A 19,666-nucleotide genomic window follows, 5' to 3' on the forward strand; every position below is an offset into this window, starting at 1 on the left:
GTCTGGCTCCAACCGTGAGTCAGTCCCCATAGACTCCCATGTTAAAATGTCCAACTTTACAGCAGAAATAAACATTATAATAAACTAATTTCCTCCTTCATGGCAGCTTTTTATATAACTCACCTGTTTACATTTTATTAAGACTTAAATCCATACACACCCCTCCAATTTACCTATTTTTCAGAGTCAGACTCTGCCAAGATGGCGACAGTAGAGCAGCTCACTATGAGCTTCAAATCCGCTCTTCAGAAACCTGTGGGTGACGTCACAGAGGCTACGTCCATCTTTATTTACAGTCTATGGCTGCAAGATGAAAAGTCATGGACAAATGTAAAAGACAGGTTTGATTAGCACTGTTGTATTTCTATATGTGTAGCTACCCTGTTTGCATTGTGAATATAACATAAGATATTCTTTTATTATTCCCACAGTGGGGAAATTTACAGTGTTAGAGCAGCGAACTGACAACACAAAGAAAGAATATCAAGTACTTAAAAAAGATAAATAATATAATAATATAGTATGTACAATAAGACATTAAATATCACAAAAAAACAAGAAAATAGCAGCATGGACCTGCAGTATCTCTCCTTCACACAGTGAAGGAGCTGCTCAGTGCTGTCAGGCCTGCATGCTGGGAAATGTTCTCCAACAAGGATGATGCTTCAGCCATCATCCTTCTGTCGCAAACTGGGTCAAGGGGGCATCCCAGAACAGAGCTGGCCTTCTTGATCAGTGTGTTCATTCTCTTCCTGTCAGCAGTGGAGATGCTGCTGCCCCAGCAGACCACACTATACAAGATGGCTGATGCCACCACAGAGTGATAGAAGGTCCTCAGGAGTTCCCCCTGCACTCCAAGACCTGAGTCTCCTGAGCAGATACAGCCTGCTCTGTCCTTTTTTGTAGCGTACACTAGTGTTGTGAGTCCAGTCCAGTTTATTGTTCAGGTGAACACCATGGTACTTATAAGGGTCCACTATCTCAATGTCCATTTCCTGGATGTTCACCGGTGTGAGAAGAGAGTGTTTCCACCTGTATAGGGTTTTGCATTACATTACTGGCATATGTTGACATTTTACAAATTTCTGTGACACCCTCGGTAAGATGTATGTAAGATGTAAGTTGCTGCAACCCATGCAATAAATTAGTGCTGTTCTTTTTATTGCAATGGAATCTTGGTTTATGCCAAATCAATAATTAAAAGCTACTTCAAACACAGTGATCCATGTTGTACTGCCAGCTGCTGTTAGTGCTGTTAGGTCAGTGTGTTCTGACTGACACTCAGAGTTCTGGTCCAGAGTTGATCCTGAGACGTGGATCAAGTGTTGTGGTGCATTGGAGCATGTTGGATGTGCTAAGCTGCATGTTGGTAATGAGAGCTGTGTGAGGAGTTTAGAGCTCAGTGTAGAGAAATGTGGGTTAACGATGAAAAACTGTAACTGTAGTCACAAATCATTGTGCGTTAAGTCGTCTGTGTCGTAATAAATAAAGTGATTGTCTTCATCATCTTACTCTCGTGTCACATCTGGTGTGAGCGTCACTGTTTGCTTTAAACAAACTGCATTTATAGCTTTGTTAGTTTTTTTAATTCTTCAGTCAGAGATGTTTTATTATTTTCTCATCATTGTTCTTATTTTCAGTGGTTTTTAGTTTCTCTTTTTCTTGACATTCATATTTCTCATTGTGTTTGTCCTCTGATTGGCTTCACAACAGTTGAATTTAAAACAGATGTAATACACAACAGCTTGACAATGTACGGCCATTTTCTTTTTAAGATCATAATAACCATTTGAGCTCAGTGTGGGTCCATGTGTCAGCCATGTGTGGTGAGCAATCCCGTAACCAAAGCCTTCTGCATCATTATAAAGACCATGCAGCTGACCAACCAACCAACCAACCAACCAACCAACCAACCAACCGACCAACCAACACTGTCTCCAAGAAATCACATTTATATTCAAATAAACTGCAACAGCAAATATCAATATTCTTATCAATGCTGCAGGGTCACAGCTTAGATAGATGGGAACTGATATTGTGTCTATGTCTGCACAGAGTGGCCTGAAGGAAGCTGTCAATGGAAAAAATACAGTCGCCAATATGAACACAGAAACAGTCTCCAGTCCAGTCTGAAGACATTGTCTTGGTCTCAGAGGTGTTTTGACCTGAGAGTCAGAGTCAGACTCTGCCAAGATGGCGACAGTGGAGCAGCTCCCTCTGAGCTTCATATCTGCTCTGCAGAAACCTGTGGGTGATGTCACAGAGGCTACGCCCATCTTTATTTACAGTCTATGGTTCACACACATGCTGACTCTATATAATGCATGTATGTCAAACAATACACTTGGAAGTATATTATATTTTGACTCATAAAATATTGTTTTTAACAACCACAAACAACATTGAAAAGATGCTCGTAGTTTAGTGGTTGACCTCTACAATGACGTGTCTCCGTCTCCTACACTCTGTGTGTCATTGTGTGACTGTCAGCTTCTGACAGACAGAGGTGGAGAGAGAAGAAGGAGGGAGGTGGACAGCAGAGAGAAAGAGCTGTTGAATAGAGGAGGGTGGTCAGAGGAGGAGGAGGTGTGCAGCTGTTCAAACATTGAGCCTTTCTGTACCTGCCCCGGATCTACCTCCCTCCTTTAACCCTGTTCCAGATTCAGCACTCGGCCTGCCTCCTCCGCTGCTCTCTCATCATACAACATCACTTACACCAAAGTGTAGCGGAGCTTTCTGCTAATGATGAGAGCAGTGAGGGCAGATAAAGCTGGGGGTTATTAAACTGAAACAATGAGCTGCAGGTTGCTGTTGTTCATCACTTGCAGGAAGAGTTTACAGAAAGTGATTTGATCTATTGTCAATGTAAAAAGAGTAAATTGTCTCACAATTATTGGAAGGATCACCATAAAAATATGTTTTCAGTAAGTTTGTTTTTGTTGCAATTTCAGTTGAAGAAGTGTTCATAGAAAAAATGTGTAAAAGGCTGAAATAGAAAAGTTGCTGCCTGGCTAAAAGCAAAACGTGACAATGTGGAATGGAAGCAGACTTGGTCCTTCGTAGCTGTCATAGACCACAGAGTGCCTCAGCATTGCATCACAAAGCGTGGCTCCTGTCACCAAGCAACGTCGACAACAGATAACTTTTTTTCACAAAAACTTGAGGTTTTAAGACTGTTGGTTTGAACAGTTGTACCATTAGCTGTTGAACTGAGCTGAAACCCAGTACTTACAATTAACAGTGTAATCCTCAGGCTCTCTGTCAGGACCTTCGAACTAGGACAGTCTAGTCGCCATTGTGATTGTGACGACATTACCATCAGCCACAACTGTACTTTGTGTATTTAATTAGCAAATGTTAGCACATGGCAAACATTATACCTGCTACACATCATAGTGTTAGCATTGCTACTTATAATGTTAGCACACTAGTGACCATTACCTTACCCAGATGTTTCCAGTTGTCTAAACATAACCATGAAAGCGTTCACCAAGCTTGAGTTGCAAAGAGCTGATAATGTGGCAAATGTTATGCGTTTTATCAGTGAATGTTTTGCATTTGTGTCGGCAATTTCAGTTTGCAGATACTGCCAGTGCAAACATTATGTACAATATGTACATTACTCATTATGTAGATAGATATACTATAGATATGACATTCCCTACAAAGGTATTTACTGATGTTAAAGCTCCATATTTTCCTCTTCTTCTGTGTTTTATTTGAAGTGTTGATCCATCAGAAGATATATTTGTGGTTTTAAGAACCAAAAACCATCTCAGTGTAGTTTTACATCTCCTCTCTCAGGCTTCTCTCTGGAGCTCTAGTAACAACAGGTCAGTGAGCCAATCAGAAGAGAGGAGCCTCTGCGCCTCTTTTCTGATTAGCTCTCAAAATTGAGCGCTTTGATACTTTCACAGTATTACTATAGAACCAAGACTGCTGTATAATCAAACAACACATGGACATTTACCTTTATACTATGGGACTTCAATTAGTAATAAAGGTCATTTTCATGAGAAAGAGTTGGTGATGTTTGTCGGTTTGGTCTACAGAAAATATCTTAAGAACTACTTCTGGCCAGATGCCATGAAACTAAAGCTTTTGTGACCTGAGGCCAAATTGTAATCTTCCCATAGGCTACAACCTGTGTTTAGGCAGACTGCAATGAAATCTGTTGCGTGCATAAATGTTCCCAAGAGGATAAAACCTTTTGAATTTTATGATCTCTTAGTCAAACTATATATTTTTTATTTACAAGTTCTTTTTCTGGCCTTTTTGAAAATCTTTCTGTTTCAGTCAGTACCAGCATGTAGTGTGACCAATGTCCAATCCTGGGCAAGGAGGTACAGAAAAGAAAGTATCTCTTTACTGCATAGAGCCTAACTCTGCCCCGAACTCACACACAAACACCCCCCACACCGTTAACTCTTCCAAAAAGACCCTGAACACAAATCTCTCTCTGTCTTTTGTTCCCTGTCCATCTTTTCTCTCTCCTTGGCTTCTATCATCTCTCTCTCTGTCTGGGAAGTTTTCTCACTTTCTCTCTGAGCTGTCAGGAGGAAGAATGTGTCTATAGAGATCTGTGCTGGCTGTGGCTTCTTCTTGAGTCCCAGTCTTGGCTCCAGTCGCTGGTCGCTCTACAGCTTGTGGTCATCATACTAATGCTATAGACCTAATCCACACACAGCACCCTCTGTGAGTCCAGACAACAGGACGTCACTCTGGATGCTTTTAGACAATCCCTCTGAGGGAGAACACAGAGCCTGCAGCATCTCTACGTCTCTGCACTTATTTCAACCGTCGTGAGCTGCAGTCGTTGACTGCGTCTGACAGTGTTGTTACTTTCAGTGTCAATACAGCTGCCAACTCTGTCTCCTAGAAATGATCTATATGCAACTAATCTGCAACAGTCAAGATGTTTGGGAGGAAACATAATCGCGACCGGATCATGTTTCCTATTAACATAATTAGAATATGTTGTTAATTTATATGTTTGGCAAATCGCAAATAGGTTGATACTGCACAGTCAGAATCATAGACACCATATTTGTTTTCCACCAAAATATCTGATCTCACAGCACAGGTTTGATACAAGACTGTCCTCCCGTAAAAAACAAAAAACAAAAGAGCCCATGTCTGTGCAGCAGGTTGTTATGTCATAGTTACGTTTTGTTGCTAGGCAACACCTAATGGTTACAGTAATTATGACAGGAGCAAAGGGAAAAGTTGTGACGTAGTATGAAAAGAGACAAAGTCCACATCAGGAGGAGTTAACCACGTTGTTAATATTGTAACCATGACAACAAAGACCATTTAATGTTGAGGAAGTACTATTTTAACCCGAATCACGATCTTTTCCTAAACCTAACCAAGCCATGACCGTTATTATAGTAATAGTGGCGACGAAGTTAGGTACAGTGCTTTCGCTACAGTCTGCATGTTTATTATTGTAACCATGACAACCGAGGTCCGGTACGCCTGCTGCCGTAGGGGCTTTATTTCAGGAGACACTCCTATGGGTCGTATCAGAGGGTTGAAGAAACGACCTGTGTGGTTGTTCAGGTTGGAGGAGTGGTTTACAGAAAAGGCTCACAACCTGTTCATTTACATTTAATGTAAATATTTAATCTTTCTTTCAACCTAACCACAGACGGATGGAGATGTGACAGTCAGGTGCCATCCACTCCAACCACCTCCTGATGACTGGCTGCTGTTGATAAATGTAACACTTCATTCATTCAACAAAACGTTGCCTCTGAACATCATCAGCCAGCGACTTGTGTCATTGGGAAAACAGTTTTGCTGTGTATGAACAGAATTTTAGGAGATAGGTTTACAACTGCACAGCTACTGCTCACGTTTTGTGTGTGTTACAACTGAGGAGAGACTGTCCACAAGAATACACCACAAGTCACTAATACATGCAGACCCAGACGCCGTCATATCCACACCTGGACCTATAACCTATAAATTATTGAGAATTATTAAATTAGCCTTTTACGGCACTGGTCACATGAGCCAGTCATTGAGACTCGAGTCAGTGAGTGAGATCCACACAGGGAGGAGAGACGATGTCTGAGAAATCGGTGGGAAAAGCGGGACAGAAGAGGGAAAGAAAGAGAAAAGGACGTGTCAAGCTGTTCAGTTGTGATTGTCGTGATAAAAATGGTTGAGACTTTTGGTGAATTGTAACGACCAACGTTCCAGACCTTTGCTTGAGGAAATTTTGATTAACTGGACCTCTATCAATTTTAATTGAATACCCCTGGTGCACACGTTTTGTGTCTCACCCCTCTCCATGTTGGCAGGTTTTTTGCCCCACCTTCGAGTGTTGCCATTCATAATGAGAATTTCAGGCTTCAGACATAGTGGGACAAGATTTCTTTTACTCAAGCATCACTCCAGCCTTTAGGGCGACTGAAACACTTGGTTAAGGTTAGGGAAAGATGACGGTTTGGATTAAATATTGAAAAAAATCAAACAAGCAATTAATCAAGTCTGTGCTGACTGATGGAACACTTGGGAACACCTCATAATTTATGTCCAGCACCAATGCAGGAAGGAGTGTGTCCTTTATATAGTGCTGTGGAAAATGGTGTGGAGGTCACTGTGGTGGATAGGCTTCTCTCAGGAGACCAAATAATGTTTTACTGTGACCATTCTCTTTACCTGACTTTAACCAAGTGTCTACGTTCATTTATTTGCCATGACCAGTTTTTTCCTAATTTTACCTATACCATTGCTATGGTATAAAACTACTGTATAAAGATATCATTCATGAAACAATGGCACTGAATGTGTTATGCTTTGGCGAAGTAAGAGCTCCAGAAAAGGGACTGCTCAGGGTCTGAACCTGACAGGAGGCTGGTCAGCTTGGGGACAGGAGCAGACTGCGGACTAGACGGCTCAGGACTAGAAGGTTTAATTCTCTCAAACCCAAGCTGAATGGACTGAAGAGCAGGCTTAGGTGCAGACTGGAGGCTAGCCGACTGGACAGGCTGGGAGGAGGCCGACTTCGCAGGTGAAGGGGTTGTTTTCAGGAGGCTGGGTTTGCTGGTGCCAACTGAAGTAAATAGAATTCAGATATAACGGAAGTGAGATGACATTGCAACTCGTGCAGCCAGTGACATTTTAAAAACCTATTATTTTCTCTCTCTCCATTCTAAATTTCTGTTATATAGATTGTTTCTCCTAATTGTGGTTTAACTTCGCATTTGAAACCATTCACCTTGTGGTCTGATGAGTTGGAATTCACTTGTGGCTCATTTGATGGCACCTTCAATAAACAACAAAAAAAGAGTAATGGGCAATTAAATCAAGCATCTTGAATTTGACTCAGAACAGACTGGTTCAGTAATATTCCTTCATCTAATAGCATCCACTTCCTTGTTTAAAAGATCACATATTTCCTCATTAGGTGGTTGTGGGGAGCGGTTGGAAAATTGTCCCTGTTCTTTCCATCTGAGCCCCGTGTGGGCCCATTACAACATCAAAAAGCCTTTCACATGCAGAGAGCTTGAAAGGGTTAAAAATTAGTGCCAAGTAGGAGCTCATGAATTTAGCCCGAACACATCTGGCTTCTTTTTTGGTTTCTGGTTTTGCAGGATACAGTAATGACACACTGTACAGTATATGCAGGGTGAAAAGCATGGTGGTTTGCCAGCTTTTCCTTTTTTTTCTCTCATAGAAGACTAAATGTTCTTGCATTCTCCTCTCACTTGTGTTGTCACCAGCTCTTTGTCTTTTCTGAGGAGGACGTACCAACCCAGTGTTATAGCAACATAATGGTAACTGGATACTCTCAGGCACAAGGTCCAGAATTCAAGTTCAGGATCTCTTACTGGGAAAAGGGACAATGCCTAAGCAGAGAGTAGTGTGTCAAGGAACTATTTGTAAGTTTTGCTATTGCTACATAGCTTACGTTAGCATTAACAGCTGTGTACTTACCAGTCTGGAAGAGATATTGAGAGTTCAGCATTAAACTTCATTCCTTTACTCACCAACAGCTGTTACCAGAGGTGGAAACAAACACCAATGTTAACTCTTTTCTTCTACTGAAGTTAGCATGCTAACCAGCTGGCCCCAGCCAGTCTCGCCACTTTCCGATAGCGACTCACTGTAGCCTCCAGTCTGTCCTGAAGACATAGCTGCTCAGAGGACATATCATAACCTCATGTCTTGTAAACGCAACAGTGGCTACGCGAAAATCAGCGGGTGGTGGTGATTGTCGTTGCATGGTTTCTCCCAGCAAGAAACCACAGTTGGTGGTAAAGAAAACGTACTAGCCCTTTAAAAAGTCATTACTGGAGGGGTGGGAATGGGAGCTCTACTACACTAAGTTGTTTTCAGTTTTTGGAAGTTGAATGGAATTTTTTTTTTTTTTTTTGGAAAATACTGGATGAATGTACCTCTTTGTCCCTATGTAGTGCAGTCCGCATTGTTAACTCTCCTCCCTGTGTGTCCACAGGTTGTTTGCCACTAAGTGCAGCGGCTGTCTGGAGAAGATAGCACCCACAGAGCTGGTAATGCGAGCTCTGGAGAGCGTTTACCACCTGAGCTGCTTCTACTGCTGTGTCTGCGAGCGCCAGCTGTGCAAAGGAGACCAGTTTGTTCTGAAAGAAGGTCAGCTGCTGTGCAAGAGTGACTATGAGAGAGAGAGGAAGCTGCTCAGCTCGGTCAGTCCAGACAACTCAGACTCAGGTAACACTGTGGATTCTATAGAGGACAATTACAAACCCGAAGAATTTCACAACGCATATAGATATATATAGATAGGTCTCATTCTTTCTGTGTCTGGTGATAGACAAGAGTGAGGATGAGGATGTGAATGTGAAGTCAGAGAAGAGCCCTGCAGCAGGGAAAGGCAACGATGACGGCAAAGACCCCCGCCGGCCCAAACGACCACGCACCATCCTCACCACCCAGCAGAGGAGAGCCTTCAAGGCGTCCTTTGAGGTCTCCTCCAAACCCTGCAGAAAGGTGAGGGTTGAGTATAGTGAGATATTTTACTTTCATACTGCATACTAAAGCTTTGCTCAGTGGCTAGATTGGAACTATCAAACAAAGTGGCTTCTTTCTCTGCTCAGGAAGCCATTACTCCACCACATCTTTACATAGAGAATAGTTGTTGTGCTGTATTAATGTTTAAAATCTTGTTTACAGAACCTTTATGTTCCTATTGATCGTTTCAGATACTGTAGGATAAAGCAGCTCACATGACTGAAAAAAGGGACAGGAGGTTATTTTAAAATGGGCCCAGGTTGTACTGGTGATAAACTTTAGTATTCCTCAATCAGTTCTGCATCACTTTCTTCTACTACTACTACTACTACTACTACTACTACTACTACTACTACTACTACTACTGCTGCTACTACTACTACTACTACTACTACTACTACTGCTGCTGCTTTGCTCAATATTAAACTTTGTACCTATATGAAAGGTACAGACACAGAATATTAGCATCTATCTAATACCACATGTATTGATATTTTATAAATTAACATGCAGTTAAAACACAGTGTGTTGTTCATGCTCACGTGTTTCTTGATTATCCGGACATTATCCTGAACAGTTGACTTTATTGAAAGTCACATTAAAGATATTTTCAGACCCTCGTTTATTGCAGGTGGAACCTCAGAGCTCAGGTCTTTGGACTTAATCCTGATGTAACTCCAACATTATCCAGGTGCCTGAATTCCAGCAAAACCAGACTTAGCGATGGGCATCTGTCATTTGGGAAACATGCATTACACACATGAAGTTTATGTGTAAAAATGGCTGATGAGTGTGACTGTGCTGTGACTTACAGGTGAGAGAGACCCTGGCTGCAGAGACAGGACTCAGTGTTCGTGTGGTCCAGGTCTGGTTCCAGAACCAGAGAGCAAAGGTCAGTAGCAACAAGCTGTCAACACTGTATACACGGGTAATGCTGCGTTAGCATCATGTGGTATGCAAGTTTTTCCATGTTAATGACTTGTGGGCATTTTGAGACAGCGGCTGCCAGTTCTACTGCGCCTCTGCAAACAGGCAGGCTGGTGCAGTGAAGTTACTAGACGATGGAGAGCAGGTTTACAGGCAGTCGGGTAACAGTCAACAGGTAGCTAAATACAGACAGTTGGCACGGTAACAGGAACGAGTGTCCACAGCAAAGTGAGACATGAAAAAACAATCTGTCGACTGAGTGGGGAAAAGGGGCTGGTGTAAATACAGGGGAGAAAATGAGGCAAATGAGGAACAGGTGTGTAGGTGGGCGGGGAAGTTCCAGTGATCGGGAATGGGAAACAGATGAGCAGGTGGAGCTTGGAGCAGGAGGAAAGTCCGAGGACATCTGGTGGTCGGGTGGAAAAAGACAGGAATCATGACCCTAAACTAGTTCCTCATCAGTTAAGCTTCAGTGAATCTACTCTATAAGCTTGAAGTCTGAACATCCAACAGGCCTTTTGTTGCAGTCAATTATCAATATATATGTATGAATGTTATGAATGTGTTAGTCTAAAACAGTCTGTAATAAATCACAGTCAATCAGTGTCTGACAGTACAATAAATACTGACATCTTTGATTCTTAAAGGACAAGTCTGGTAATATTTCTATTATTTCTTATCCACACATCGACGTGCAGAGCCAAACCAACTATCAGTGTCTCCTACCTCTTCACACATCACTGAGCCACTCTTCTCAATCACCAAGAACACACACTGTAGTGTATCTAAATCCCACACACTCCGTCCTGTTGCCCCCAAATACTCACTAAAGCAACAAATGGGGATTCATCCGCCACTGAAAATAATCCCCCACAAATGCACTTTTTCCTCCTGTTTGTTTGATAAAAACAAAAGTGGTCAGTAGATTTTTTTTATTTTTTATTTTATTATATTTGTCTTGGCTGAAGAGTTTTAATAACAGCGGCTTGATGGAGGAGTTGAATGAGGTGTGAATGATCCCTTGTGATAAGGGCTGCTTTACATCCACCTGCCTGAGTGCACAGATCTGATGGTGAGGACTGGTTGGGGCCTGATGTTGATGCTGTTAAAATGTCTTCCCTAACACTGCAACTCAGCAGAAAGAAGCGCTGCCATGCCTTCTTGTAAAAGGCCAGGGTATCTGAAGGCCCCTACCTGCTGCACCACCTGCCCTTCTAATTCCAGTGGTCCAGGAAGTGAGCGGGCAGCGTCACCTGATGTTAGTCTCGTCCTCCAACGCAGCTCTTTGGTCTTGGAGATGTTCAGCTCCAAAGAGCTCTCATCAATGAGGGTGATTGGAGAGTCCACATACCTATAATATGCTTCACACAAAGTCAGTCAGTTTTTCAGTGTTGCAGTGCTGTTGATGGTGTAGATGTCAAACAGAACAGGAGATAAGACACCGCCCTGTGGGAGCCCTGTGTTTATTATTAAGTTTTAATCCAAAGCACCGGTTCTGGGCCGACCTGTAGTCCAGAGAGACAGCTGAGAGAGGAATGGATTAATATCAAATGGATAAATAAAATGAGTCTGAAAGAGTCTGAAAGTTCAAATCCTGGTATAGGAATGAGAGGAGTCCAACAGCGCGCATCCTCAACCCCTCACTTTGCTTTATGGGAAAAATTGGAGTACTGCAACCAAGGTGGAGGTAGCACCGATGTTAACTTCGCTGGCCTGAGGCCATTTAGGATCTTGTCCTTTGAGTTTTTTTGCTTCAGTGGAGTCATGTGGGAAACAAAGCTAGAGTCCAGGAGCTGGGGAAAACGCTGGGTCATTACACAGCTTGTCTGGGCCCACATCCATTACCATTGCTTTTAAATTGTCTTGTTTCATATTGTTAAAATGCATATGAAAATACATTTCAAGTAATCACAATAATTATTTTAATGACTTCAGATGCATATTTGGACTTAATGACAACCACAATATTCAAAGGAGTCAGAGTTCAGAGCACATGTTTTGGTTGTTGCCTTGTGTTGTTTGACAACATGAGGTAAATCAACATCACACCTCAGACCCTATTAAAGATATACAGTTTAGTTATTTCATATTTTGAATATATATTTAAGTAAATGTAAAATTTTAAATATATAATTTAGTAATGCAATGTGTTAAATATATGATTTAGTAATTTAATATTTTGAATATAGAATGATTTGACAATTGTTAATATTATTGACATTTATTTATTTTGCTGGTGTTTCCTCATTAAATGCCTGTCAGCTCCACGCCAAGCTATTTTCTGTGTTTATTTATTTACAGATGAAGAAGCTAGCCCGCAGACATCAGCAACAGCAGGAGCAGCACAGCAACCAAAGGCTAGGCCAAGGTGAGGATTTATCATCTGTGTGTGTTGACTGTACTGTTAGCTGGTTGGCTGCTTTCTCCACTGTTACAAAAAGAAAAAGCTCCGCTGACGTCCATCTGCAACATGTAATCTGTCTGTTATAACTGTAATGGCCATGGAAGCTGAAAGTGAGTAATTTATGAATTATTTGGAGAAACAGCTTAAAATATTAAAGTTATTATGGGAACAATAAACAGAGGACAGTCACTCAGCAAACACTCCCAGTTCTGTGGGCTTTAGCATGAGTCCCATACTGTGAAGGCAGAGCCACATCTCTGCTGGTAAATATGAGCTGTAAAGTGGGAGCCATGATTCTCTCTGGAGCACAGCTCATCACGGCTAGCAGGCTTATTGCCACTGTGGTCTCGCAGCAGATACGAGCAGACAGTATAGATAAGTGTCTCAGTGCTTTGGCAAGCACTGCCTCTATCTGTTCGGGGACTTCCAGTGTGTCAATATTGACAAAGCAGCCGGGTTTATTATAGTGGAAGCTGCTGCTGTTAACCAAATGAGCAAAGCAAACCAGCAAATGGAGGTTGTTTGAAGTTGATGTTAGGATGAGATGAAGCCTCTTGGACGACTGGTGAGGCATCTTCACAGTCTAACAGTCAGTTGTGACAACGCGTTTACAATATACTGTGTGCTTCTATAAGAAAGCATGTGATGCACAGCATTCATAGAAAAAGCACGGAAGTAGTGTCTGTGTTCTCGTGTGTGGGGATGTTTGGTGTTCAACGCTCTAAGAGCAAGAGAATCCTATTTTCTATGGCCATATCATAAGTCCATAGGCTAAATATATATTTAAAATTTAACACTAAAATTAAATGAGCTGTTTTTTTTCAGTCAGTTATTGTGAAATATGTCACATAGCATGTGCTGCTGTAGCATTTATCTGACTCCTGATAGTTCAACCACTGAAAGATTTGTGTGGGTGAGAGAACTGAACTGTTGTTGTTGTACTTAAACTGCTAAATTACACCTTCTTCTTCTTCTGGAAACTTGTGGCAACCACCAAATAGCTTCCTACGGTGGCCCACAGAGCTCAATGCACTGCGACTTGAGAAAACATATGCGCTGTCAAGTTGATGAAGATGTTTTCTGAATTTGTTTGTGTTTGTTCTGTTTGCATATGTTTTCTTAAGTTGCAGTGTGTTGAGCTCTCAGGGCCACCGTAGATTCAGGTATATCACCACCGCCAGGTCACATCCCTGTTTATCCAGAGTCATATCAAATATGAACCATTTGTGAGAAATTTTGTCATAATTGCTGTGTGAAGTCTTGAGTTATGGCTAAAAAGTGTTTTGTGAGGTCACTGTGGCCTTGACTTTTGACCACCAAAATCTGATCATTCCATCCTTGAGTCCAAATGAATGATTCTACCAAATTTGAAGAATTTCTGTCAAGGCGTTATTGAGATATTGACATCTACAAGAATGGGACAGATGGATGGCCAACACAAAAAACAATGTGCCTCCGGCTCAGACTGTAGCCGGTGCAGAGGAATAAAAATTAATGAATTAATACTTACATCCCATTACACAGTTCGGAGGGATTTACTGACCATCCAGCAGCTAGTTAAGCCTCAGAGACTGCACACAGCTCAGACTCAGAAGACGGTCCTGTAGGTGGTCCTATGGCTGACGTTAGGAGACCAGCCAAGAACGCACAACATGTCAAAGACACAACGCTGGGATCAACAGGAGTCACATTTCTTCTCTTATGGAGCCTAACTACCTCCATACACCCCCAGCTCCTGTGCCAAGTTAAGCTAGCCCCACTGTGCACAAGAGAGACCGGAATTATATTAACCCGCTCTACAGTACATGTAGTTAGACAGCAAACCAGCCAACGCCCTAAATGTCAAAGGTAACAATGTGAGGTTAGTGAGTCGTGTTGTAACCCTGCTCTCATTGACTGATACAGAGGTGATATCAGGCTGTATGGAGGGTCTGCTCAGTTCCTACTCAGGACCTCTACCTCCAAACCAGCAGCAGCACCTGGTGACCATGGAGCACAACGGCTACAACACTGACCCCTTCCAGCAGGGCCTCACCCCACCTCAGATGCCTGGCGACCACATGAACCCCTACGGTGAGCATCACGCTCCATAATCACTGTACCTGCGTGTTTAGCACTGTGGTCTTTCTTAAGTGATCCCCTTTGTTTCCTCCCATGTTGATGTGGACTGGAGACTCTCAACAGTGAAAACAGTGAGTTCAATATTTTCAAAGCCAGCACCAGCTGTTGTGTTTGACTTCTCCGTGTCTTCTCTACTCTTACCAGGTACTGACTCCTTTGTCCACGACATCGACAGTGACACCTCTCTGACAAGTCTAAGTGACTGCTTCATGGCCAACACAGACGCAGGCTCCTTGCAGGCTCGGGTGGGGAACCCCATTGACCGTCTGTACTCAATGCAGAGCTCCTACTTTGCCTCCTGAGATCCTGGCATTACAGTCAGTCCCACCCCACCCACCACACCATACCACCTCCCAGGCCGTGAAGAAGCGAGCACACAGCGTGCAGACACACTACACAGGCCACGGGGTTGTCCTGCAAGACGTGAATCAGGAAGCAGGGGAATATGGCTGCAGGACCGAATCCACCAAAAGACCTCCACCAGCCAAAGGAAAAGGAAAACTTGAAACTGAGACTGGACTGCTCCTCTTACCCCACTCTGTCAGTGTGGAGGTTTGGTGCCGTAGACTTTTCAACTGGGTTCATTTTGTCGGAGAGACAGCTGTCAACATTTGTACAAATATCACAGCAGAAGTGTTTATTATCAAAAGTGGGACTAAAGTTCAGGTCAGAGAAACATTAGGCTTCATGCTTCTCATTAGGTAACACAGTTTAGATCCATTATTAATGTTGTACGTTGTTTTTAATGGGACAATTACGCAAATATAGTTTGGTGATGTCATTTTAGCCAAGCATCAAGATTTTACCTGTTGCTAAACTTATACTGGATGCTGTTGTATATGTAAATACTGTTCTTCAGAAACACCCAGTGTTGCATGTTAGAATGGACAGCGATTTATTTATTCCCCACCAATGTGCTGGTTTGCAAGAAATCCAAAAATTCTATTTAAGAAGACAACAAGATCCCATTGTGATGTACAAAAAAATGCCCATCCCAATTCTCTGATTATTTTGATCCTGATATTTATCACACTATTTGTGTTGGTTTATTGAGTGTGTAAATTAGTATCTCTTTGCTATTTATTTTTCCATTGAGATCCTCTGGGATGCATTTTAAATTTCCTAACTTAATAAAAGTGTTGATACTTGATACTACAAATAAAAAAAATGCATTCTCTTGACTACTTGTTGTCTGGTCTATATATTGCTGCCCCTACTGAATTATTTTTATCCCTGGTGGGAACAAAATTACCATTTAACCTTTTTTGTGTATGATCACCCTCATGTGTGCAATATTGCACTAGTGAAATGACAAATTCCATATAATATTAATACATTTTCAAAAATGGATTAAAATATTCATGCATATGCAGTTGTTAAGTTCAAATTTGGAAATTGTTTTATTAATGTTCCTAATCATTCCATAAATGTTACTTTAACCCATTTATACCGGATGCTGCGTAGCGCCCCTCCCGCCGGTTGCTGTTTAGCGCAGCATTGAGTTTCCTGCTGGCTGCTGCGTAGCGCAGCATTGTTGATTCCTCGTCATTTTCATGATATATTTATACACGGAAATGACGAGGAATCAACAATGCTGCGCATACATCCATGCACAGGGTGCAAAAAACATGGAGCTGGACAGCCTGAATAATTGGGCCAGAAATCGCTTTAGGGAGATAATGAGATTCCTGCGTCCGATCAGAGGGAGACACGGTGAGTCTTCAGGATGATAAGTTTGCCCTGGTGTCGGCCACTTGGAACAAGTTTGTTCAGAACAGCATAGCCTGCTACAAGCCCAGTGCTGACACCACAGTGGATGGACAGCTGTTCCCCACCAAGGGCTGGTGCAAATGTATTCAGTACATGGGGAACAAACCTGACAAATTTGGCATCAAATTTTGGCTGGTTGTGTATGTCCAAACAAAATATATCCTGAACGGGGCTCCACATCTGGGCAAGGAGGAGACGGGAAGCAGAGGTCAGCTGGTGGGAGAGAGTGTGGTGCTGAAACTGGCGGAGTCACTCCTGGGGAAGCGGAGAAACATCCCCACTGGCAACTTCTTTACATCTGTTAAGCTGGAACAAAGTGTTGCAGGAGCTGTTTAGCACGAAGGTGCTGAAGTGTGCTGATGCGACGCTCACCATCTACCAGGGAAAGCAAGAATGTAAGAATGTGTGCATTCTGAGCTCCGTGCACACAAGCGTTGGCATCACTGATGGGCCGAAGGTAAAGCCGGAGTCGGTGGTGTACTACAACAGTTTGGATCAGATGGCCAGTAGCTGTATTTTATAACATCCTCGACCTGGTTGGTATTAATGCCCGTATCCTCTTCAAGGAGTGCACCGACATCAAATTCTTGATTCATATTCTTCATATTCTTGCAGCAGCTGACTGAGGAGCTGAGAGTTGACTTTATGGAGGTCAAAAGAGCAGCCAGGCAGCTGGCACAAGGTACTTACAAATACTAAGCCTATGTAAATATGTAAATAGTTTAGCCTATCAATTGCAATGATTAAACTTGTTAAAATGTACATTCTGTTGTTATTTCATTTTTTTTTAAGATATGCCAACATCATAAATACATTAATATTTAAATTTGGTATTTATTATGAGAGATAGAGAGTTTGGAATCTAGCGGTCAAAACTTTTGCAAGAGGCAGCGCAAACAACAACAAAGGATTTGAGGAGGTGTGGCTTAATTTCACTCAAAATAACGCTAGCAGCGCAACGCGCCATGTCATTGGCACTAAGATTTCAAGCGAGGGTGGAAACACCAGCAACATGCTGAAACATTTTTCGATGCAGCGCGGCATTAAATATCAGGAGTGCCATGAGTTTGATGCTCTATGTGTAACAGTGACCTTTGACCTTTTGGGTCAGTTTTGTGGGTCCTGATCAGGTTGAATTATTATATCATGTTAGTTTTGTTTTGATTTTTCTGTCTTCTATCAGTGGAAAGTAACTAAGGACAGTTACTCAGTTACTGTACAGACTTAAGTACTTCTACATGAATTTTTCTATATTTTATGACTTCATACTTCTACCTGGAGAAAACCAACACAGACATGGGGAGGATGTACAAACTCACAGGAAGAAGAGAAGAAGTTGTGGGCTTCTTCTCTCTGTGATGCTGCAGTCCTGAGCCCCTGTGTTGCCCTGAAGGGGAAGGGAGGGAGGAGGTGGGAGAGAACAGCGGGGATAGAAGATGAGGAGGTTGAGGAGGGTGAGGGGGTTGGAGAGAGAGCAGGAGGAAGGAGAACATGAGGGGGTTGGGGAGGGTAAGGAGAGAGGAGAGAGCAGGAGGAAGGAGAACATGGGGGTGAGGAGCAGAGGTAGAGGTTACTCAGATGGAGGTCAGTTCCCTCCAGTTCTCTTGAAGAGCTGGCGGAATCGTTTCCATAGAGATTTCCTCTTGGGTTTTCTCTGAGCCTCCATCTGCTTTTCCAGATTCATTAATCTGTCCGTCAGCTCGTCCATGCCTCCGTCCTTCTGCTCCTCCTCCTCCTTCAGAGCCTGATTCGTGGTCTTCAGAGACTCCTCCTGGCTGGACTTCTCCTTTTGCCACTGGAGTCTCTTCTGGACCAGATCTTCCTGTGCCTGGATCACTGCTGCCTTCAAGTCACAGTTTTCCTGCCTGTGTTCAGCCAGGAGACGAGACCTGTCCTCCTCACACTGGCCACGTGACAGTTCCAGGTTGTTTTCAGCCTCGGTGTGAGCCGGACTTTGGAGGTCTCTTCAGTCTCTCTGGCGAGATGTGTCTCAGCCTTCTGCCTCCTCTGGACTTCTGCTTTGAGAATTTCCTGCATCTCTCTGATCTTTTGTTCAGCATTCATTCTAATATTCATGGACTTGGACAGTGCGTCGTCCATGAAGGCCTTCTCCTCCTCTTCCTCAGCGATCTTCTCCTTCACCTGGTCGATGTCTTTGACGGTGGCACGCTGCTCTTCCTCCGGAGCAGATATGTTGTTGTCCTTATCGCCCATGATCCGATTCAGCTCTCTCTCTCTGTCTGGTATTAAAAGGAGAGCCTGTTCGGGCATATAAAAATCCAGACCAGTGTCGCTGGGTCTGGCCTCAGACTGGTCTTGGTTTGTCTCTTTCTTCTGCTGTCTCTCCTCTCCAGGCTCTTTTAATGGAGCACTCTGGGCTGCAGAAAGATTCATCTGCACCCAGGACTTGAGGTCAAACCCCTCCTGAAGAGTTGAGGGACTCAACTGGGGGTTGACAGGCTGCTTCCTCAGCAGATTTCTTGCTCATTGCTGTTTCATTTACTGATATTATTAAACAGCATTTCGTTATTTATTTCATTTTGCTTTATTTGTCACATGACAAGATCCAATGTACAGTAAGGAAAGCAATGAAATGAGGATCGGACCCGGCAGCACAGCAGACTGCAAAATTGAAAATATCATGATATTCAGTATTATGGAATATCAGCCTGAGACTTGTAGTAATAGGATGTGTGGTTTAATACAACAGCAAATATACAGTGAACAGCTCAGAGAAAAGCAGCTGGTGTATCTGTTCACAGCACAACCAAACAAACATGGCTTGTTGTCAGAGGAGGTCAGTCAGTAATAATTGTAGCCACAATCTGATTTCCTGCTACACACGGTGCAAGTGGTGTTACACATATAACAGCAACAGGACCGGGTTCGCTGTCCGAGGGGCCGGAGGTATGCAGTCCGTCGCCTGCAGCTCTTCTGTGACACATTCCTGCCTGATCCACTGACAAAAAGTGACAACAATGACCTCTGTGTTGTTGTTGACTCTGAAGAGAGCATAAATAAGAGTTTGAGCGTGTGAAATTATTTCAAAGCCGGTGGTTCGCTCTTTGTTAACCAGTGGAAAAAATATGAGGTTCAAGTTTGTACAAAATTGTAGTTGCAGTAACACAACACGAACGTTTACCATGCAACATTAATATGTGTGAGTTTGGAAGAGTTTCCTTGTTTGTATATCAAGATGTTTTCAAAAGCTTTTGTGCATCTTATCCTGACAGTGACCCCTGAGACATCTGATGCTTACACAAACAGCACACACATACACAGGTATGCAGCACAAAGACTGATCCTCTGCACAGCCCAGACAGGCTCTGCAAACATTCACGCCTCAGATTTCAATCCAACTTCCCTGCAGTGTGATTTAGATTTCAGAGCTTATACATGACAGATGCACATGCTGCATCTGGGTCACTAAACAGTACACGTAAT

At 42.8% G+C, this 19,666-nt stretch overlaps 1 protein-coding gene across 1 annotated transcript in view; it reads left to right on the forward strand.

Moving 5' to 3' along the window:
* The window catches only part of LOC130186093 (LIM homeobox transcription factor 1-beta-like), a 53,976-nt gene extending 38,354 nt beyond the window's left edge, over positions 1 to 15,622 (forward strand). The window contains exons 3-8 of the mRNA XM_056402827.1: positions 8,468 to 8,700; positions 8,804 to 8,979; positions 9,815 to 9,892; positions 12,229 to 12,295; positions 14,237 to 14,404; positions 14,597 to 15,622. Of these exons, the coding sequence (XP_056258802.1) occupies positions 8,468 to 8,700; positions 8,804 to 8,979; positions 9,815 to 9,892; positions 12,229 to 12,295; positions 14,237 to 14,404; positions 14,597 to 14,754 (880 nt within the window). The 3' untranslated portion in view covers positions 14,755 to 15,622. The remainder of the gene's footprint in view (positions 1 to 8,467; positions 8,701 to 8,803; positions 8,980 to 9,814; positions 9,893 to 12,228; positions 12,296 to 14,236; positions 14,405 to 14,596) is intronic.
* Positions 15,623 to 19,666: the final 4,044 nt, after the last annotated feature.

This window comes from Seriola aureovittata, chromosome 18 (assembly GCF_021018895.1).
Source record: "Seriola aureovittata isolate HTS-2021-v1 ecotype China chromosome 18, ASM2101889v1, whole genome shotgun sequence".
NCBI lineage: Eukaryota > Metazoa > Chordata > Actinopteri > Carangiformes > Carangidae > Seriola > Seriola aureovittata.